The following is a 23968-nucleotide window of genomic DNA, read 5'->3' as shown; positions in this document are numbered from 1 at the left end:
CTACTGCCATATACCTTTCTTTTAATTCACATATTATCCCGCTCGCACTACACGTCCTATTGAAGGGTATTTAGGGTGTGGCCCAGTCCCAGACTCTATCCCAAATATGTATACCAGATTCGTAGTTAACTTCCAACTCATTTTGTGACATTGGACATTTATGCCCGTTTAAGGGGGTTTGGCGATGTGGAGGCCTCGTAGGCACCTTGGACCAAATTGTTATAGCAAATGTGTACTCAGCTTCCAAACACCTTTCATTTGATATCCATATTGTTTCAATTGGTATATAAACCCTGTTGGGGAGTTTTGGGGGGTGGAGAGGCGAGGAATACATTTTTATATGAGATTGTTATTCTACTTTTAAATACATTCCATTTCATATGCATATTGTCGCAATTGGTACAATATGGGTGGGTGGGGGGGGGGTGGCCCATCAGACACTAAGGAATACATTTTTATTTTACTTATTTTTTGGGGGAGGGAAAAAAATTGAATAGTGCTTATCTTTGCACCAATGCCCATGGCTGGGCCAGAACACGATTCTTGCCCACCTATATTATGTAGGTGGGCAAGATTCGTACATCCTACTTTTGATAAAATTTGATTTAGCTTACAAAATCAGAATTTTTAACATTTAATTTCTTCATGTGGTTTTTTACAACAACAAATCTTTCTCTAACACCTGTACCCCTTGATGTGGTTTTACTGGTGCCTAAATCTCAACTTAAAAAATAATGAACATTCTTTTTTGGTAATTACACGCACGGCAAAGTAACAAAGAAATTGAAAAAAATCTCGATAAAAACATAGATCAAATTCAACCACATCCTTGTATTACAGGCCATAAATTAAAGGGCATTTAACCAAGTCATCAAAGTCGACAAAATACAAAAACACTTGACATGCTCAAAAATAAAGAGAAAAGAAAATGTGATAAGAAAAAAAAATTTTTGGAGAAAAGTATCATATATCCCGGATGATCAACAGACTCGGATTTTAATTTCCCCCCATGATCAAGGAAAAGGTGACTTAAATAAAATTTCATAATTTTAAGGTTGTTAAAGGGGTTTCCGTTTTTTCAACCTATGGTCAGAAGGTAATTAAAGTTCTTTGCAGCCGGCCACTTTGAAGGTATAACCACAATGAACTGAATTTACCAAATACCGCAGGCCCAGTTAAAATTTCCTTGTCCAGCTTGGACAAGTGTCGCTAGGGAGCTGTGTTGGGTAATGAAATATTTTATTTTTTCTATTTTTGTAAAGTGAAAAATTCATGTAATATCTCCAACCATGGTAGGCTATGTAATTCGAGTTGCTGGTAATTTGAGTGCAGTCATACTAGGACAGCAGTTACCTGTGTTGTTGTAGTTATGACAATTCAAGAAAAAAACATTCTCTTGAAGTACTCCCCAGGGTAATTTAATCAACTAAACATAAATTGTCCCCAATTTTGGTATGGTTAGGTTGTGTGTGTGTGTGTTTTTTTTCTTCAACATTTCATAGTAATTTAAAAAATTCATTTGAAGTTGTTTTCAATTTCCTTGCCATCAGGGTAGGAGGCGACAAAATTTTGTTTTACCATTTGTCATTTGATGTCTTTGAAGTGGCTTAGGATTTATGAACCTGCACCGCATGAGGTAGCAATGATCTGCGTACCTACCCATTTTGCCTACCTACCGCAGTGTTTACACATGCGTCATGAGATCCGGTATTATCATCCCTGGCGCTTTATGAGATCATGTCAAAAAAAAAAAGCAATTTGATAATTCTCTGAACGAATACTGGGAACTATTTAATGAAGAACATCAATCACAAGTGAATTTAAAGCAGATTTGCTCAGCATGAAATGCTAAGAGAGCACATGACAATAATCAATCATAAATGTTGACATAGAGGCAAAATTGTGACAAAATGTAGAGACCTTAAGAAATGTTTTTAGAAGGATTTTGAAACAGACGACCTTATTATTCACGTTTGAAACCATACAATATGGTAACTTGGCAAAAGTCAAACATTTTTCCATGAATACCATGTCGGGTGAAAGTAAAGGGCTTTCCAATAGGCACTTGACAACTTTGAATTTAATTTGTGAACGCACTCCTACATTTATCAGCGAACTATCACTGTCAATTTATTCAGTAAACTCAACACTTTCCTCATGGCCAAAGTACACGAACGAACAACGTCTGCAAATCATTAAAAATTTACTACCGAAATTTGGAGTCGGTGACCACTACTTGAAGAGCGTTAACTCCAATTCTGACGAAACCCATTTCTGGATTAATGGGTTCGTTAATAATTGCAAATCATAAAAATTTACTACCGAAATTTGGAGTCGGTGACCACTACTTGAAGAGCGTTAACTCCAATTTTGACGAAACCCATTTCTGGATTAATGGGTTCGTTAATAATTGCATTGTTGGCCAGTTCAAATTCATATGTGCTTCAGGAATTCCATGCTCTTCGAAATTTAGAATGGTTAAAGCTGATTTATTATCGAGATCGTGTGTAACAGTCGATTACCACGGCATTTCGAAAAATTGTACGTGCTGCCAAATCTTGATTTGTGGTACGATAGTTTTCGCATGGATAGTTTTGTTGCTGATTTGACCATATCTACAAGATTTCATCAAAATCGGTTCAGATTTAGATATATCTCCCATATATATGTGACGTTCGATTTCCACTTAAATGGCCATAGTAGAAGAAGTTTGGCATGTATTGTTCTGCTACCGATCTTAACATATCTGCTAAATTGCATCAAAACCGGTTCAGATTAAGATATAGCTCCCATAGATATGTATCGTCCGATTTGGGCTTTGATAGCCGTAGTAGCTACAATTTTCAACCGATCTGCACAAAATTGGGCACGGATTATTTTGTTACTAATTTTAAGATTTCATCAATAACGGTTTAGATTTGGATATAGCTCCCACATATTTTTATCGCCGTATTTGCACTTATGTGGCTGTAGTTACAACAATTTCCAAAGATCTGTACGAGAAAAGTCGGTTCAGATTATGATATAGCTCTCATATATTTATATATATTGTCCGAATATACAATTGTAGGGTATTATAGAGTCGGCACCGCCCGACTTTGCGCCTTTCCATACAGGATTTAAATTTAATCTGCAGTCGAGGGTACAAATAATGTAAGGTGTTTAGAGGACATATGGAGTAAAAAAAACTTATGCCCAAATGGGGGATATGGGCTTTGGAATTTGAGAACTGCTTATTTTAAAGTACATATAGCACCCGTTTAGGTTGACATATCTTGTTCAAATTGCACTGAAAAAGCATCTACGAAATGTCGTCTTTACAGAAAAATTAAGGCAAGCTTATCAATAAATAAAAAAAAAAATATTTTTTTTTTTAACGCAAAACGTTCAAAAAATATATTTTTTTCACATTGTTCTATTTCCAAACTAACTTTAAGGGCCTACCAAGAGACACCCGCACAACACCTCTGCTCTAACCATTCCAAATATCAAAGAGATATCTTTATCCGTTCTTACACGGCATATTTTTTACTAATTTTTTTGATTTTCTCCTACTCTCTCATCATCTTCCCCATATGACCTGCAAATGTTATATCTTGCCGCGCTGACTTTGGATAAGTGAGCTCATAGTCCTAAGTATACTGTCATAATACCGAAAGCTATACTGAGCTCCTGCTTACTTCCTTTCAGCAATAGCTTCGTCTACTCACAATCTGAATTTTCATAGAATTTTCGTCGTCCTTCTGACCGTTACGCTGTTCCACTGTGTTAAATGCCTTTGTAGCCCACGCCCTTAACTCGGTCTGCGTCGTCCCAAAAGGATTCGGGTTAACCAAATCTATTGACGGCAGTCCTCTGGCCTTTACTGCTAATTCGTCTGCTTTTCATTCCCCATTTAATCCGTTATGGCCCGGCATCCAAACGATGCCATTCGTGCCATCCTCAGAGAAGGCAACCTTACCGTCCTCGTTGTTATCACCCTGATGGCCAGTTTACTGTAGGCTAAAAATGTTCTCACTCGAAGTCCTCTCGTTTACATCACACCACCTCACGCATTCTATGAACGCCCGGGTCTCCTCCAGCAGGATCGTATTGAGGTCAGGCAGTCTAAAACAGATTTCAGTCCCTGGCTTCTCAATGTTAACCCCCAGACCCATTCTGGTCTCGAGCTGTGATCCATCTGTGTAGCATGATCTTCCAGATGGCAATATTAGGGTTCCGTCAATCCAAGACTGTGCCGCTAGCAGCCTCGCACTCGCACTCTACCACAAGTGTCGTCTCGGATTCGATCGGAAATCTCTTCCATTCCTTACAAGTTTCCTATCGTTGACTCGATGGTATGACCTGTTCTATCCCTAACCACTCTCCCATCGTCTTAAGTCTTATAGCCGCAGTGGATTTCGGTCTTCTCTTGGTTACCATAGATCTCCATAAGCAAAATACAAAATATTTAGGCGATCTGTTGGCGATATCTGGTGCCGACATGACGCCCAAAGCTGGATGTAGTGCTTTTTATGGAACCCAGTTCAGCATATTAGGTCCTAACATGAAATTGGTCTTTGGTATGTAAAAGCGTGCTAAGTTCAAGAAGCCATATCGGGATAACGGTACTTAGGGAGGCCTATATCAACATATTACCCGATACGGATAAAACTTGGCACTGATGTTGTAAGTCATAAGATAGGGGTTTGGGCCAAATTTCTGGCAAATCAGGTGAAAATTAAGGCTCCTAAGGGCTAAAGAAAGCACATCAGGGGATCGGTTTATATGGGTGCTATGTCTGTTTTTAGACCTATTCGGAACATACTTGGCACGGATGTTGGAAGTCACAAGTCTTCCTCTGAGCAGTCTTCCGCTTCTAGTAGACCAGGAATGAAAGGGGGCACTGTGGGGCGGGTTAACGCCATGCAAATAACGGCCACTATAGTGGGTGGTAAAGCTATAAATCTGATACCACGGAATACTGAGTTGAAATAAAATAGATAAGAGAGAAGACTTTTCTAAAATTCTTTAGATAGTACTTCCTCGAATTAAGGGCACCAACAGCTTCCATTCTGCCATACGTTTTTCCCAATAACTCTCCGCTGTCATGTTGCCAGAAGATAATGTTTTGGCACAAAGTTGCCTGTGGGGATTGTCGAGTAAATAGTGGCAGTGTCAAATAATCTTTGAACACTCGTAACTCCACTTAAATTTCAAGCCCTCACAACATCTTCTGTCTTGTCATTTATAATGACAGAATGTCCCCATGACTTAAAGTTTTTCTTTGTCTTTACATTAAGGGGTTTTATTTCACTAAAAAAAGGGTTAATACCTCTGCGGACATGTTTTGGTATTTGCCAAGTGGTATTTCCAACCCATCACTCAATTCAAATTAAGCCGTAATTCTTTCACAATAATGATGGACAAAATTTAACGTCTTATTTTCCCCTAATATTGTAGTTTGAGTGACATTTGATATTAAAAGAACAAAACAAAATATGCCAAGAGAGGCAAGTCAGTAAATGCGATCAAAACAGAACATAGGGAGGTAAATAACGTACAATTTTATCTTATCAGCTAAATCAGTTTCAGTTGACTGAGGTTCTACTTTTATTTCGTTTCTAGATCATATAAAATCTTCCCTCATAACTTATCTTCAGTTTACAGATAGTGCACAAGTGCTATTGTGTGCTGGTATAGAAGGGTCTACTTTACACCAGAGTATGAGGAAAAAACATTAAGGGCACCTCGAATATGAAGAAATACTTAAAACATTGGAATTTCTTAATTTTTGAAGTGCTCTTAAGATATTGTTGAAGTTCTGTTGTCGTTGGGCCCTTCTAAAGTTTGGAGGGCTTTATGGTATCTATTGGGTTGCCCAAAAAGTAATTGCGGATTTTTCATATAGTCGGCGTTGACAAATTTTTTCACAGCTTATGACTCTGTAATTGCATTCTTTCTTCTGTCAGTTATCAGCTGTTACTTTTAGCTTGCTTTAGAAAAAAAAATGTAAAAAAAGTATATTTGATTACAGTTCAATCTAAGTTTTATTAAAAATGCATTTACTTTCTTTTAAAAAATCCGCAATTACTTTTTGGGCAACCATATCTCTCATATAATCTGATATTCGGAGTATACTTTTAGAGCCTCTAGAGGGCGCTATTATAATCAAATTTTTCGTTTGTTTCGCATTTTGAGACGTCCTCTATGATCGAGATTTTTGCAATGGAAACGGAAAGCCAGAGATCACGACACACGCCAACAACAATGGGACGCGTTTCGTCATTTGGTTAGCATAACTCATCGGCCATATTAAATGGGGAGGCTACAAGGGCCATACATTGTGGTAGGTCGTACTTATATCGAATATACCGCGAAAACGTGTCTACGATGTAAGCACGACACTAACACTTATGGTATGGATGTAGTATGGTGGGTGTAAGGTATACGTCCATACCATACCCATACCAAAACTACTGAACAAGTCGGACACCTTTCACACTAGCTGTTCTTTTCCGCCGCATGTATTTTCTTTGTAGTGAATAGACTTTTTCTCCATACGACTACTTAGCTTCCATGGCATGCACATGTCGTTTGGGTGCATCTTTTAGAAGTTGTATTTATTCGCTTCGATGGTTTTGAGTTCCCAGGTTCGAATACCGGCCGGGCTCAGCCGAATTTTTATTTTTTATTACACATTTTTTCATTTGTTTCTCTTTCGAGACAAGCTCAAAAATCGGAGATCTTTGTAAAGTATCCAATTTGGCTGAAATTTTGCACAATGGCTTCCACTTTGGTCTCCAACCGCCAAACCAAGTATGGCCCCTATCGGTCCATAACTTGGTATAGCCACAATAGCATTGTAATTCACATATTTTATTCTTTGTTTGCCTATAAAGAGATACCGGGCAAACAACTTGACAAATGCGTTCCATGGTGGAGGGTATATAAGATTCGGCCCGGCCGAACGTAGTAGCGTTTGACTTGTTATAGATAAAATTCAGTTCTAATAGCTTTAAATGTCTTATCTAAACTAAGTTTTCTTTTAAAAAAAGGACAAGCTAGTTGTTATCTTTGATAACTAAAAACAAAAACCAATATAACTATCAGGAAGTAATGTTAACCTAGTTCTCTAGGGAACCGCCAGTTTCTATGTTCAGTTTTCTATGTCAACTAAAAAGTATTATTCAATATTAAAATGCCTTTACAATAAGAGTGGGGTTTTTTTTCATTCAATTTAATCTTGTCCTCAATAAATATTGTTATCAATAAGCAAGTTGACCACAGGTTTCTGTTTTTTTTTTTAGTTTTTAGGTGATTAGAAGTATGTGACACTCGATTTGTTAGCTTTAGGGCAATCCAAAGCGACGGTATAAATTTGTTTGTTTATTTTTTGATATAAGTAAACAAAATCGATTTTTATTTTTGTTTTTAATTAATTTACTTTACTTTATTAAAATTTCGTAGAATTTTGGCAATATTTAAAACCTGTTTACAGTTATTGGAAAAAAGAAAAATCAATATTTTGTTTAAGATAAGAAGATGGCTTAATAATGACTTTAGTGAGTGCAACATGAATATTTTGCAATGATTTGTTATTGTAATTACAAGCATTTAATCGATTGTATGTCATTTTTATGATTTTATGACATTTTACTATATATACAAGCTGACCCGGGCCCGCTCCGCTGCGCCTTCTTCTACTTTATATGGAACAAAAGTTTCCTTGGAATATTTATTTTTGACAATTAAAGAGCTTTTTGTGAAATACCATGCTACGAAAATAGTATATCGCTTGACTAATTGTTTAACAATATAAGTGCCTTTGTCCGAATCCCATATGATCTTTATAGGTTTACGAATTTTAGTTTGGATGTAAGGCGTACTCCATTCTTAAAATACTTTATTTCAATACTTTATACTGGGTGAGGTGGTCACCCAGCCACTCGGCCCTGAAAAAATATCTGCATCGTGCTCGTCTTTCAAAAACCATTTATTTAAATCCCATATTGCCATTGGTTTAGGAGAGTTAACACGATGAGGCGTCCCCCAAACACATGGCCCAAAATAGGTTATCAAATTCGTTTTCTAATCTTTAATACCACATATTGGCATGGTCGAAAAATTTTTACCCTTTGCGGGGTGTTTTGGGGAAGCGGTTATTCCCTAAATACATGGTCCTAAATTTGGATATCAAATTCGCATTCTACTCCCAAATACATTTATTTGAGCCCTATTTTGCGATGGTCACAAAAAAATTGCTGCTTGTGGCGTATTTTGGGAAAGCGGTAGACCCCTAAAAAATTTGGTCCCGAAAGTGGGTATCAATTCTTGCTCTACCCCCCAATACTTTTCATTTAAGCTCCACATTTACATGGTCGGTATATATGGCCGATTTAGGGGTGTTTTCGGAATTGGGGTGGCCGCCCAAACACTAAGCCCGGAGAATATATCAGCAACGTGCTCTATACTCATATATCTGTATATCATTTATTTGAACCCCATATTTCCATTGGCCTTAAAAGTGGATATTAAATTCGTTTTCTAATCTTATTTAAACTCCTTGCTGCAAAAGTCAGCAAATATGTCCAGTTTGGGGTATTGGCCCTAAAAACTATAAATATTTTATTCCACTCTCTTTACGACCCAAATTGTCTTGGTGAGCAAATACGTCCTATTTGGGGGTTGTTATTGGGTGGGATGTCCCCTAGACAGTTGGTCCCTAATGTTGATATCAGATACGTGGGCTACTCCCAAATACCTTTAATTTGAGCCCCATATTTCCATAGTCGGCAAATGTGACCGGATTGGGGGGGTGTTTTGGGGGATGGGCGGCCACTCAGTGAGTTGGCTTTGAAAATATATATCGGATTCGTGTTACACCTAAAAACCCTTTTATTTGAGCCTCATATTGCACAAGTCAGCAAATACTTACTTTTTGGGTGGTGTTGTGGGGGTGGAGTGGCCCCATAGACACTTTTCCCAAATATTGATATCATATTCGTGCTTTACTCCGTTTACTTTATGGTCGTAAATTTGTCCCCTTAGGGGGATGTTTTTGGGGAGAGGTGGACCCCCAAGTACTTGGTCCCATATTTGGATATTCGATTCTAATTCTACACTCGAATACCTTTAATTTAAGCTCCATATTCCCATGGTTAGTAAATAAGTCCTGTTTGGGGGGTGTTATGGGGAAGGGGTCGACCCCCTTGGAAACGTGGTCCCACATTTGGATATCAGATTCGTATTCTCACAAATACCTTTCATTTGAGTCCCATATTGCCATGGTCGGTAAATATGTCCGATTTAGGGGTGTTTGTCCGATGTCCGATTTAGGTGTTTTAGCGGTTGGGGTGGTTGGGTGGTTGCACTTTGTTCGACAAATGAATATTAGATACGTTTTCTTATCCTAAATACCTTTCATTTTAGTCCCATATTGTCGTGATTGGTCTAAATAAATGTTTGGTAGGTTTTAGGATCGGGCGGCCCCCCTAGGTACCCCAACCGGAATTTGAAAATTTTTATTTTTAGGGTACTATATGAGAGCACACAAAATTTCGCTTTAATCGCACCACCCATCTCCGAGATCTGGCGTTACTGAAAATTATGGTAAGGGGGAGGGTCCGCCCCCCCCCCCCCCCCCCCCCCTTCAGATATCAAAAAATGTAGTAGGCTATTTTCACATCATGCACCATCTGTGAAAATTTCAAGAAAATCGGTTCAGGCGTTTCTGAGTATATAAGGAACACACAAACATACAAACAAACAAACAAACAAACCTACAAACAAACACAAATTGATTTTTATACCCTCCACCATAAGATGGGGGGTATACTAATTTCGTCATTCTGTTTGTAACTACTCGAAATATTCGTCTGAGACCCCATAAAGTATATATATTCTTGATCGTCGTGACATTTTATGTCGATCTAGCCATGTCCGTCGGTCTGTCCGTCCGTCCGTCTGTCTGTCGAAAGCACGCTAACTTCCGAAGGAGTAAAGCTAGACGCTTGAAATTTTGCACAAATACTTCTTATTAGTGTAGGTCGGTTGGTATTGTAAATGGGCCATATCGGTCCATGTTTTGATATAGCTGCCATATAAACCGATCTTGGGTCGTGACTTCTTGAGCCTCTAGAGTGCGCAATTCTTATCCGATTGGAATGAAATTTTGCACGACGTGTTTTCTTATGATATCCAACAACTGTGCCAAGTATGGTTCAAATCGGTCCATAACCTGATATAGCTGCCATATAAATTGATCTAGGGTCTTGACTTCCTGAGCCTCTAGAGGGCGCAATTCTTATCCGATTTGGTTGAAATTTTTCATGACGTATTTTATTTTTACTTTCAACAACTGTGTCAAATAAGGTTCAAATCGGTTCATAACCTGATATAGCTGCCATATAAACCGATCTGGGATCTTGACTTCTTGACCTCTAGAGGTCGCAATTATTATCCGATATGCCTGAAATTTTGTACGACGGATCCTCCCATGACCATCAACAAATGTGTTTATTATGGTCTGAATCGGTCTATAGCCCGATACAGATCCCATATAAATCGTTCTCTCTATTTTACTTCGTGAGCCCCAATAGGCGCAATTCTTATACGAATTGGGTGACATTTTACACAGGTCTCCAACATATAATTTAATTGTGGTCCGAACCGGACCATATCTTGATATCGTTTTAATAGCAGAGCAACTCTTTTCTTATATCCTTTTTTGCCTAAGAAGAGATGCCGGGAAAAGAACTCGACAAATGCGATCCATGGTGGAGGGTATATAAGATTCGGCCCGGCCGAACTTAGCACGCTTTTACTTGTTATATATAAGAAGAAGATAAACAAGTAAAAGCGTGCTAAGTTTGGCCGGGCCGAATCTTGGGAACCCACTACCATGCATTCTGCTGAAATATGGGAGTCATATATGGTTATTGACCGATTTGGACCGTACTTGGCACAGTTGTTGAGAGTCATAACAGAACACTATATGCAAAATTTCAGCCAAATCGGATGAAAAGTGAGGCTTTATGGGGTCCTAGATCAATATTTCGAGATGTTACAAGGGGAATGACTAGATTAGTATACCCCCATCCTATGGTGGTGGGTATAAAAATGTGGCTTTTCTCCTTGGTTATTGAGTGATAACCTTCGTCACCAGAGATAACGGACAAATGAAAACTGTAAACATTGTCTGAATGGTTTTGTTTTGTAATCTATCATTTCTCAACTATACAATTGTACATTTTATCTTTACAATAAAAAAAACGAATAATGGAATTCTACATTTTTTGAGTTGTAAAATGTTGACAGATTATAGGGTTTTATTGATGAACATTTTTTGGATGGATAGTTTCAAATTTGAGTAGCCTGCTTTCTTAAGACTAATTTCTGGCAGTTGTGTTGTTATAATTTCAATAAGATTTTGGAACCAGAAACCACATCATTAATGAAAATGCCTTCATGAAAAGTTTGGTAAGTGAAATATTAAAGATAATGATTTGTGCAAAAATTCAAATTTCCCCACAAACATTTTGTAAAGGAAATGAAACAAGTAAAAGCGTGCTAAGTTCGGCCGGGCCGAATCTTATATACCCTCCACCATGGATCGCATTTGTCGAGATGTTTTCCCGGCATCTCTTCTTAGGCTAAAAAGGATATAAGAAAAGAGTTGCTCTGCTATTAAAACGATATCAAGATATGGTCCGGTTCGGACCACAATTAAATTATATGTTGGAGACCTGTGTAAAATTTCAGCCAATTCGTATAAGAATTGCGCCTATTGGGGCTCACGAAGTAAAATAGAGAGAACGATTTATATGGGATCTGTATCGGGCTATAGACCGATTCAGACCATAATAAACACGTTTGTTGATGGTCATGAGAGGATCCGTCGTACAAAATTTCAGGCATATCGGATAATAATTGCGACCTCTAGAGGTCAAGAAGTCAAGATCCCAGATCGGTTTATATGGCAGCTATATCAGGTTATGAACCGATTTGAACCTTATTTGACACAGTTGTTGAAAGTAAAAATAAAATACGTCATGCAAAATTTCAGCCAAATCGGATAGGAATTGCGCCCTCTAGAGGCTCAAGAAGTCAAGACCCAAGATCGGTTTATATGGCAGCTATATCAGGTTATGGACCGATTTCAACCATACTTGGCACAGTTGTTAGATATACTAACACTGTGCCAAGTATTTAGCGTGCTTTCGACAGACAGACGGACGGACATGGCTAGATCGACATAAAATGTCGCGACGATCAAGAATATATATACTTTAAGGGGTCTCAGACGAATATTTCGGGTAGTTACAAACAGAATGACGAAATTAGTATACCCCCCATCTTATGGTGGAGGGTATAAAAATACTTCTCTCGTATCAAACGTGTTGTCCGAATCAAGTTTTAGGACAACACTAAGATACCTTTTCTTCGCAAAGGAGTTTTATACAGATGAATACCTCAAAACTATGGCTAATATTAGTGAGGGCATGACCACCGCTCAAAATTGTCTCATCATGTTCTGGGCCGGACTCCAAAACCCGGCGAAAGTTAAATATTGCCAAGTATATGTTGTATATTGTGTAATATTTAATAATTACTCTCTAATTTTTAAAAGTACAACAAATTAAAGCTTATAGCTTAGAGGCAAATATCAAGAATAAGGACAAGTTGGCCCATACAAGTTTTCAGATCAATTCCAAGGTTAATCAAGCTGAACGATAATTCTTTATATTTGTTTTTTATATGTGCAAGTATTCGCTTATTCCAATTATGCTCAGCACATCTCATTCAACTTACCTTGCCCCCACAATTATTTGATTTCTTGCTACATCCACTAACAACTCAGAGTATGATGCGGTATCAGGTTCTGCAAACCGTTTTGCTGTTACCATTAAATCTAAAAGAAGAAGGAAAAACAAGCAATTAGACACATTACAAACAAATAAAAGCGTGCTAAGTTCGGCCGGGCCGAAACTTGGGAACCCACCACCATGGATTCAATTGAAGGGCATAATTTTATTCTTCATACCAAACTCCTGTTAAACCAGCGAAAGTAAAAGCTTCTAGGAACCGAGCAAGGACGATCGAGAGACCGGTTTACATGGAAGCTGTATCAGGTTACAAACCGATTTGGACCGTACTTGGCACAGTTGTTGAAAGTCTTAACAGGACATTACATGCGAAATTTCAGCCAAGTCGGACAAAAATTGCGGCTTCCCGAGGCTCATGAAGTCAAAACGGGAGGTCGGTTTGTATGGGAGCTATATGAGGTTATTGGAAGTCATAACGAAACACTACATCCTCAATTTCAGCCAAATCGGACAAACATTGCGGTTTGTAAGGGCTCAAGTAAGGAAGCTATATCAGGTTATTGACCGATTCGAACCGTACTTGGCGCAGTTGTTACAAGTCATAACAGAACACTACATGCAAATTTTCAGCCAAATTGGACAGCAATTGCGGCTTGTAAGGACTCAAGAAGTTAATTTGGGAGATCGGTTTAAATGGGAGCTATTGGGTTGCCCAAAAAGTAATTGCGGATTTTTCATATAGTCGGCGTTGACACATTTTTTCACAGCTTGTGACTCTGTAATTGCATTCTTTCTTTCGTCAGTTATCAGCTGTTACTTTTAGATTGCTTTAGAAAAAAAGTGTAAAAAAGGTATATTTGATTAAAGTTCATTCTAAGTTTTATTAAAAATCCATTTACTTTCTTTTAAAAAATCCGCAATTACTTTTTGGGCAACCCAATATATTCAAATCTGAAGCGATCCACGGACATGGCTAGATCGACTCAGAACGTCGAAACGATCAATAATATATATACTTTATGGGGTCTTAGACGAATATTTCGAGGTGTTACAAATGGAATGGCTAGATTAGTATACCCCCATCCTATGGTGGTGGGTATAAAAACAATCAAAAGCATGCTAAGTTCGACCGGGCCGAATCTTTTTTTTGGCCGATATCTCTTTATAGGCAAACAAAGGATAGTGGATAAATTGCAATAATAGTCACCAAACCAGGTATTGGTAGTTGGATACCAAAGTAGAATTCATTCTGCAAAATTTCAGCCAAATCGTATAAGAATTGCACCCTATATTGGCTCAAGAAACGAAGTCGAGAGATCTGTTTATATGGGAGCTATATCAGGTAATGGACCGATTCGGACCATATTTATTATGTATGTTAAAAATCATTGAAGAAGTCGTTGTGCAAAATCGTCAGCCAAATCGGCTCACGAAGTCAAGACGCGGTTCGTATGGCAGCTATATAAAAACATTGACCTATACAGCCCGTTTGCAATCCCCACCGATTCGCACTAATAGAATGTATGTGTGCAAATTTTTAAGCATCTAGCTTTATTCCTTCGAAAGTGAGCATGCTTACGACCGACGTACTAAATCGACTTAGAATGTCAAGACGATCAAGAATATACATGCTATGTTGGGTCTCAGATCAATATTTCGATGTGTTGCAAACGGAATGACGAAAATGGTGGTGAAGAGTATACAAATTATAAAATGGCTGTTTGAACCCATCACAGGAGATCGATCAGGTTTTTATAAACCTAATCGGTGTATGCCTTAAAGAAAATAAACGATGCTATTTGAAAACAAACATGCTTTCAGTCCTCAGGTCCCGCACAGTCGCACTAATCGGTCGTGGTCACGAAGTTCCATCTTAAAATCGGATGTCAGTCAGTACGAACGAAACCTGAGAGGTCGAGGGCGCTTGGATGAATACAGTACGTCTAGCAATGCACCCATATTCAGTAACCTACATTTTAGTACCATTTTAAAATCAACAGATATCAGCCCCAACATGGGCCCAAAAATAAACATGACCACCCTCAATAATGGCCATCACATGCGCAGCCCCAAATAACTTGGTCGTTAGCACAACTACTCTTCTCTCTCTTCTACTATGGCTCGTCCTACTACTGCTTCATATTTCCCTTAAAAGAGTGGCCAACCTTGCAACCGTCAAATCGTCCTTAAGCGCCCCACTGGAATCCCACACTGGCTCTCTAATCCCTATCGCACATAAATCTCTAATGTCAGCATTCTGCCTCCAGTTCTCAGGTCTTTCCAGGACGGTCAAACCGATGTCATGCCCTTAGGCAATATACATTACCTTAATTGGCTGTGACAGCACATTTGTTTCATTAGCCGAACTTAGAATAGCGTTCCAAGCGTCACGATCTTCCGCTCTTCTTCTATAATCCCTGATACGTTTCGAGGTGTCTCTCACTACTTAATCATTGCATCGGGCTTTTGGACGTCCCGGTTTGCGTATACCATCTTGATCGGCTTCAAAATACATCGTCGCTGGAGAGTGTTCATTCATTCTGACAACATGACCTGGCCAACGCAATACCCATAAGCTGCCCAGCCGGCAGTCAAGAGCGCAAGTCAAGAGTCTCAGCCTGATACAGCTCATTGTTCGCATTCGTCCTGAGTCAAAAAGATGCAGAAAAATTCTTCAGCAGCAGATCAACGATGAGGTTCCATATATATCCTTCCAAACCGTATCGCTAGCACCTATCAGAAGAATCTACGACAGAAAAGAATTCCCGATTACCTACCTAGCCTTATCGAATGTGCCTTTGAAATCGACAGATAATCAAAAGATAGATTTGGGGTTGGATACGCTTACACCTGCACATGACTCCACAATGACTTTTTCTTCTCGGAAGTCGAAATATTACAGGGATGAACTTCTGTGTATGCCTTCCTTCCGAAATCTTGTCACATTATCGTCTCCAGTTCTTATGCAAGCACGCGGAGAAAGCTGATGCTTCCATATGGGATTGCACCTCAATTGATCAGATGACTTCAGAAGAACTTCGACATTTACGAGGAAAATATGCATCTTCGAGATACTGGTCTAGCATAGATCCGATATGATCTATTATGGTTTTTCGAATGTTTTACACATCTGTCCAATAACATCAGGAATTTTATTCTGAGATACATTTTTATAAAATTTTAGTAAAGATTTTATTAAAATTTTGTGTCTTTGGAGAAAATTTTATTAAAACTTGGTCTCTATAGAAAATTTCATTGATATTAATTTTGAGTTTGAAGAAAATTTTATTGAAATCTTGTTCTTTACATTAAACTAGCCGAACCGGGCCCGCTCCGCTGCGCCTTCTTTAACTCTCTAATATCTTTTTGGGGTGGGGACACTCACCCTGAATGCCTATGTCCACCTACCACGCTGAGCACCTGCGTTCGAATCCTGGCGAGAACATCGGACAACATTTATTTGCGACATTTGCGAGGTACCATGCCATGCATGGTAATGTAAAAAATTCTTCACCCAAGAGGTGTCGCACTGCGGCACGCCATTCGGACTCGGCTATAAAAAAAATCCCTTATCATTGAGTTTAAACTTGAATCGGAAAGCTTTCATTGATGTGTAATAAGCTTGCCTCTTCTCGGTTCCTGGGTAAATTTTTACTCCACGCCCAAAATGATTCTCTTATCGTATTGGTAAATATTTTCGGTTTAGGGGTGTTTCGGGGGTGGGGTTGCCACCCAGACATTTAGCCCTTAAAGTAAATTCACGCTTTGTGCTCCACTTTCGGTCCATAACCTGATAAAGCTGCCATATAAACCGATCTGGGATTTTTACTTCTTGAGCCTCTAGAGGTCGCAATTATTATCCGATTTGGCTGAAACTGTGACCTCCAACATACGTGTCATATATAGTCTGAATCGGTCTGTAGCCTGATACAGCTCTCATAAGAATCGATATCCCTATTTTACTTCTTGAGCCTTAAAAGGCTCAATTATTTTTCGATTTGGTTGTGATCTCCAACATTCAATTCAATTAGCATAGGAATTCTTTACTTGTATCCTTTGTTTGCCTTAAAAGAGATACAGGGAAAGAACTCGACAAATGCGATCCATGGAGAAGGGTACATAAGATTCGGCCCGGCCGAACTTAACACGTATTTTCTTGTTTTAATTTATTTTCATTATGTTCTTCCCTTCCAACCAATGGCGTTCAAACTATCATAACTCCCACTACCTTTATTAAATCTTATATATAAAAATTTATTTGTGTTTGTGTTCCTTATAGACTCAGAAGATGATGATCATAGATGATGAAATGACCCCGTGGTGAAAATAGGGTACTACATTTTTTGATATCTGAAGGGGGGGCGGACCTTCCCCCTTACCCTAATTTTCAGAAACCAGAAATCAGAGATGGGTGGTGCGAAATTTTGTGTGCTCTCATATAGTACCCTAAAACTAAAAATTTGGTATCCAAATTTCGGATGGGGTACCTAGGGGGGCTGCCCCACCCTAACACCTACCAAACATATATTTAGACCAATCACGACAATATGGGACTCAAATGAAAGGTATTTTGGATAAGAAAACGTATCTGATATCCAATTGTCGGACCAAGTGTTAGGGGACCACCCCAAGCCTCAAAACAACCCTAAATCGGACATATTTACCGACCATGGCAATATGGGACTCAAATGAAAGGTATTTGCGAGTAGAATACGAATCTAAGATCAAAATGTGGGACCACGTTTCTGGGGGTCCACCCCTTTCCCAAAACACCCCCCAAACAGCACTTATTTACTTACCATGGGAACATGGGCCTTAGATAAAAGGTAGAGTGTAGAATTCGAATCTGATATCCAAATATTGGATCAAGTGTTTGGGGGGGGGGCCGCCTCTCCCCAAAAACATCCCCCAAAGGGGACAAATTTACGACCATAGCAATATGGGGCTCAAATGAAAGGTATTTGGAAGTAAAGCACGAATCTGATATCAATATTCGGGAACGGGGTCTATGGGGCCACTCCACCCCCACAACACCACTCAAATAGGAAGTGTTTGCTGACTATTGCAATATGAGGCTCAAATAAGAGGGTTTTTAGAGTACAACACGACTCCGATATATATTTCCAAGGCCTCACTCACTGAGTGGCTGCCCATCCCCCAAAACACCCCCCCAAGCCGGTAATGTTTGCCGACTATGGAAATATGGGGCTCAAATTAATGGTATCTGGTAGTAGACCACGTATCTGCTATCAACATTAGGGACCAACTCTCTAGGGGACGTCCCACCACCATAACAACCTCCAAATAGGATGTATTTGCTCAACAAGGCAATTTGGGTATTAAAGAGAGTGGAACTAAATTTTTAGAGTTTTTAGGGCCAATACCCCGAAATGGACATATTTGCTGACTTTTGCAATAAGAAGTTTTAATGAGATTAGAAAACGAATTTGATATACAATTTTGAGACCAATGGCAATATGGGGTTCAAATAAATAAATGAGAATAGAGCACGTTGCTGACATACTTTCAGGGCTTAGAATTTGGGGGACCACCCCACTCCCCAAAACACCCCTAAATCGGGCATATTTACCGACCATGACAATGTGGGGCTTAAATGAAGGATATTGGGGGGTAGAGCAAGAATTGATACCCATCTTCGGGAGCAATTTTCTGGGGGTCTACCCCTTTCCCAAAATACCCCACAAACAGCAATTTTTTAGTGACCATCGCAATATGGGGCTCTAATAAAGGTATTTGGGAGTTGAATACGAATTTGATATCCAAATGTAGGACCATGTATTTAGGGCATCACCGCTTCCCAAAACACCGCCCAAAGGGTAAAAATTGTTCAACCATGCCAATATGTGGCTCAAATGAAAGGTATTTGAGAATAGCAAACGAATTTGATAACCTATTTTGGGCCCATGTGTTTGGGGGACGCCTCATCGTGTAAAATTCCCTAAACCAATGGCAATAGGGGTTAAAATAAATGGTATTTGAAAGAGAGCACGATGCTGATATTTTTTCAGGGCCAAGTACCTGGGGACTACCTCACCCCGAAAACACCGCTAAATCAGATATCATGAGAATGTCGGGCTGAAATAAAGTATTTTAAGAATGGAGTACACCTTACATCCAAACTTAAATTCGTAGACCAATAAAGATCATATGGGGTTCAGATAAAGGCACTTATATTGTTAAACTGCTAGTCAAGCGATATACCATTTTCGTAGCATGGTATTTCACTAAAAGCTCTTTAATTGTCGAAAATAAATATTCCAAGGAAACTTTTGTTCCATATAAAGTATAAGAAGCCGCAGCGGAGCGGACCCAGGTCAGCTAGTTTACCATATTTTTACATTTGTTATATCTAAAACGAAAACCTCAGATTTATTCAAAAACCTTTCATTGAAACCATTTCCCATAAATACGTATCACATAACATTATTAACCGCTTCAAATTTAAACTGTCAATGCTTACAAATATCCATAATTTGTCATATCACATCATGACACATGCCGATGCCATTTGGTTGATATAACCCCCTAAGGTTTTGTGCTCTAAAAGCAAAATTCAAACAATAGAAAAACTATCATGAAACATTCGACATATTAACCAAACACACAGCAGGACATTTAAACTCATACTTTGAGATTTCCATATCATGCGGGACCATCTTGATACAGTACTCGTATTTGGTGACAGCACCTAGTATCTGCATTAAGGCATCAGCCAGACAGTTTTATAAAGATGTCATGGGGAAAGAATTTTCTTAATTGGCCATAGGCCATAGCTTTGGGCCTCCTGTGGTGTTCATGTGCTTTTGGACAATGATAGAATGAGTGGTTGTCATTATAAGGGTTAATGTTTGAAATCAATTTGTATATGGGGGAAATTTAATGAAATGGAAAACTATTAAGCCTAGGAATGTTGATGAAGAGCTAATAAATGATTTTTTTGTATTTAAATAGACAAATTGGTTTGATGTTGAAACAAGCAAAAGCGTGCTTAGGTCGGCCGGGCCGCATCTTTTATATGGCCCGATATCTCTTTATAGGCCAACAAACGATAATGGATAAGAATTTCTATGCTATTGGAGCTATACCAAGTTATGAACCCATTCGGGGCCATACTTGGTTTGGTTGTTGGAGACCAAAGTGTAAGTCATTTCACCCAAATCGGATCAGAATTGCGCCCTATAGTGGCTCAAGAAATAGAAGTAAAAGCGTACAAAGTTCGGCCGGGCCGAATAGTGGGAACCCACCACCATGGATTCCTGTGGCTTCAGATTATGAACCGATTTAGGAAAAGCCAAATTCACGCAAAATTTCATCCAAATCGGGTAATAAATACGCCCTCTAGCGGCCCAAGGAGTCAAGATCTGAGTTCGGTTTGTATGGGAGCCATATCATATATATTAAAGACCGATTAGAACCGTACTTGGCACAGTAGTTGGAAGTGATAACAGAACCATATGTGCAAAATTTAAGCCAAATCGGCCAAAAAGGGCGTAATTCTTATCCGATTTGGCTGAAATTTTGCACAATGACTTCTTCTATGACCATAATCGTACGTGCTAGATATGATCCAAATCGGTCCTTAACCTGATGTAGCTCCCATATTAACGGATCTTCCGATTTTTTACCCACTACCAATCTAGTCATTCCGTTTGTAACACCTCGAAATATAGATCTTCGACCACATAGAGTAAATATGCTGGATCGTCACGACATTCTGAGTCGATCTAGCCAAGTTCGACCGTCCGTCCGTCCGTCCGTCTGTCGAAATCACGATAGTTTTCGAAAGCGTAAAGCTAGCCGCTTAAAATTTTGCACAGATACTTAATATTGATGTAGATCGGTGGGGATTGCAAATGGGCCATATCAGTTCATATTTGGCTATAGCTCCCATATAAACCAATCTCCCAAATTGACTTCTTGAGCCCTTACAAGCAGCAATTTTTGTACGATTTGGCTGAAATTTTGCATGTAGTGTTCTGTTATCTATCAACTGTGCAAAGTACCGTCCAAATCGGACAAGATCCTCAGATAGATCCCATATAAACCGATCTCCCGATTTGACTTCTTGAGCCCCTGAGCATCCTTTACTTTGTAGGGTGTCACATCAATATTTCGATGCGCTACAAACGGAATGACGTGATTAGTATACCCCCATCCTATGGTGAAGGGTATAAAAAGAACAAGTAAAGAGGAGTTAAGTTCGGCCGGGCCGAACTTTCGATACCCACCACCTCGGGTATATATGTAAACAACCTTTCGTCAAAATCCAGTGAAAATGCATACCTTATGCCCCATAGCAGCTATATAGACTTATCAAACGATTTAGACCAAATGTTTATAAGAACAAGTCATTGTTCAACCGAGAGATCGGTCTATATGGCAGCTATATCCAAATCTGGTTCGATCTGAGCAAAATTGAAGACCAACATCGAAGAGCCCAACACCCCTCACTGTCCCAAATTTCGGCGACATCGGACAATAAATGCGTTTTTTATGGGCCAAAAACCTTAAATCGAGAGATCGGTCTATATGACAGCTATATTCAAATCTGAACAGATCAGTGCCAAATTGAAGAAAGGTGTCGAAGGGCATAAGGCCACTCACTGACCCAAATTTCAGCAAAATCGACTAATAAATGCGGCTTTAATGGGCCTAAAACCCTAAATCTGAGGATCGGGCTATATGGCAGCTATATCCAAATCTGGACCGATCTGGGCCAAAATGATGAAAGATGTCGAAGGGCTCAACGCAACTCACTGTCCTAAATTTCAGCAAAATCGACTAATAAATGTGGCTTTTATGGGCCTAAGACCTTAAATCGGAGGATCGGTCTATATGGCAGCTATATGCAAATTTGAACCGATCTGTGCCAAATTAACGGAGGATGTCGAAGGGCCCAACGTAACTCACTGTCCCATATTTCAGCAAAATCGGATAATAAATGTGGCTTTTATGGGCCTAAGACCCTAAATCGGAGGATCGGTCTATATGGCAGCTATATCCAAATTTGGACTGATCTGGGCCAAATTGACGAAGGAAGTCGAAGGGTCTAACACAACTCATTGTCCAAAATTTCAGCAAAATCGGATAACAAATGTGGCTTTTATGGGCCTAAGACCCTAAATCGGAGGATCGGTCTATATGGCAGCTATATCCAAATTTGAACCGATCTGGGCCAAATTGCCGAAGCATATCGAAGGGCCTAAGACAACTCACTGCCACAAATTTCAGCAAAATCGGATAATAAATGAGGCTATTATGGGCCTAAGACCCTAAATCGGCGGATCGGTCTATATGGGGGCTATATGAAGATATAGTCCGATATAGCCCATCTTCGAACTTAACCTGCTTATGGACAAAAAAAAAGAATCTGTGCAAAGTTTCAGGTCAATATCTTAATTTTTGAAGACTGTAGCGTGATTTCAACAGACAGACGGACGGACATGTCTAGATCGTCTTAGATTTTTACGCTGATCAAGAAAATATATATACTTTATAGGGTCGGAAATGGATATTTCGATGTGTTGCAAATGGAATGACAAAATGAATATATATATCCATCCTTCGGTGGTGGGTATAAAAAGAGACTACAAGAAAGTACGGTGTCGTGGTCGTGGTTCCTTCCACGATGGGAGGAACCACGCGCGTCCCTTGAAGGCCAGATAGGGTCAAGAGCTGCAGAAAATGTTGTAGATAAAATGGTCGGAAGTATTGACAACTGGACCGCAGTATACTGCAAAGACGTCATAAGAGCAGATAAAACTGATCCCAACGAGGCATAAGTGATCTCAACGACGAGAGCTTGGACGCAATCGCTAAAATGGACGAAGGACCGATTTGGGAGACACCTCGAAGTAATGCGAGAGCGGTGGGGGAGGTGAATTTCACTCTCAGCGATGATGAAATGGGTTTTTAGTCGGCGCATTGTAAACCAGGAAACAAGAAATTGGCAAGGGTAAGCCGTATTTGAGATTTAATGAGAAAAGTTTTTATTCGGTTGTGTTTGTGATTTTTTTACCCGCCACCGAAGTATGGGTGTATATTCATTTTGTCATTCTGTTTGCAACACATCGAAATATCCATTTCCGACCCTCGTAAAAATCTAAGACGATCTAGCCATGTCCTTCCATCTTTTCGCCCGTCTGTTGAAATCACGCAATAGTCTTTAAAAAGAGAGATATAAAGCAGGTTAAGTTTAAAGATGGGCTATATTGGACTTTATCTTGATATAGCCCTCATATAGACCGATCTGTCGATTTCAGATCATAGGCCCATTAAAACCACATTAATTATCCGATTTCGGTGAAAGCTGTGTTAGGCCTCTCAACATTCTTCTTCGACAAGGCCCAGAATGATCCAGATTTCGATATAGCTGCCATATTGACCGGTCTCTCCATTTAAGGTCTTGGGCCTATAATAGGCGCATTTATTGTCCGATTTGGATATAGCTTCCATATTGACCGGTCTCTCCATTTAAGGTCTTGGGCCTATAATAGGTGCATTTATTGTCCGATTTCGCTGAAATTCGGGATAACGAGTTGTGTTAGGCCCTCCGACATCCCTGTTCAATACAGCTCACAGAGGTCCAGATTTCGATATAGCTGCCCATAATAGGTGAGCTTATTAGCCGATTTTGCAGAAATCAGGCGCATCTGTCGTCCGATTTCGCTGAAATATGGGACAGCGAATTGCATTAGGCCGCTCAATATCCCAGTTCAATACGGCCAGATTTGAGTGTAGCTGACCGATCTCCCATAACAGAAGCTTTATTACTCGAGTTTGCTGAAATTTGACATAGTGGACAGTGCTGAATTATTTTGGTCTCAAGAAGTCATATCGGAATATCGGTACTTAGGAGAGCCTATATCACCATATTGACCCATTCGGATAAAACTTGGCACCGAAAATAGATCTTTGGGCCAAATTTCAGCCAAATCAGATGAAAATTGAGTCTTCTAAGAGCTCAAGAAGTAAGGTCCGGGTAACGGTTTATATGGGGGCTATATCTGTTTATAGACCGATTCGGATCATACTTGGCATGGTTGTTGAAAGTTATAACTCAAGTCTTTGTTCCAAATTGAATGAAAATTGAGGCTTCTAAGGACTCAAGAAGTCAAATCCGGGTATCGATTCATATGGGG

At 39.3% G+C, this 23968-nt stretch overlaps 1 protein-coding gene across 1 annotated transcript in view; it reads right to left on the bottom strand.

Annotated features, from left to right (window-relative positions):
- Nucleotides 1-23968, bottom strand: part of LOC106093560 (semaphorin-5A) — a 112972-nt gene that overhangs the window by 53189 nt on the left and 35815 nt on the right. The window contains exon 3 of the mRNA XM_059370883.1: nt 12793-12892. Within this exon, the coding sequence (XP_059226866.1) occupies nt 12793-12892 (100 nt within the window). The remainder of the gene's footprint in view (nt 1-12792; nt 12893-23968) is intronic.

This window comes from Stomoxys calcitrans, chromosome 1 (genome assembly GCF_963082655.1).
Source record: "Stomoxys calcitrans chromosome 1, idStoCalc2.1, whole genome shotgun sequence".
In the NCBI taxonomy this organism is placed as follows: Eukaryota; Metazoa; Arthropoda; class Insecta; order Diptera; family Muscidae; genus Stomoxys; species Stomoxys calcitrans.
This window is presented reverse-complemented; position numbering and strand designations above follow the sequence as displayed.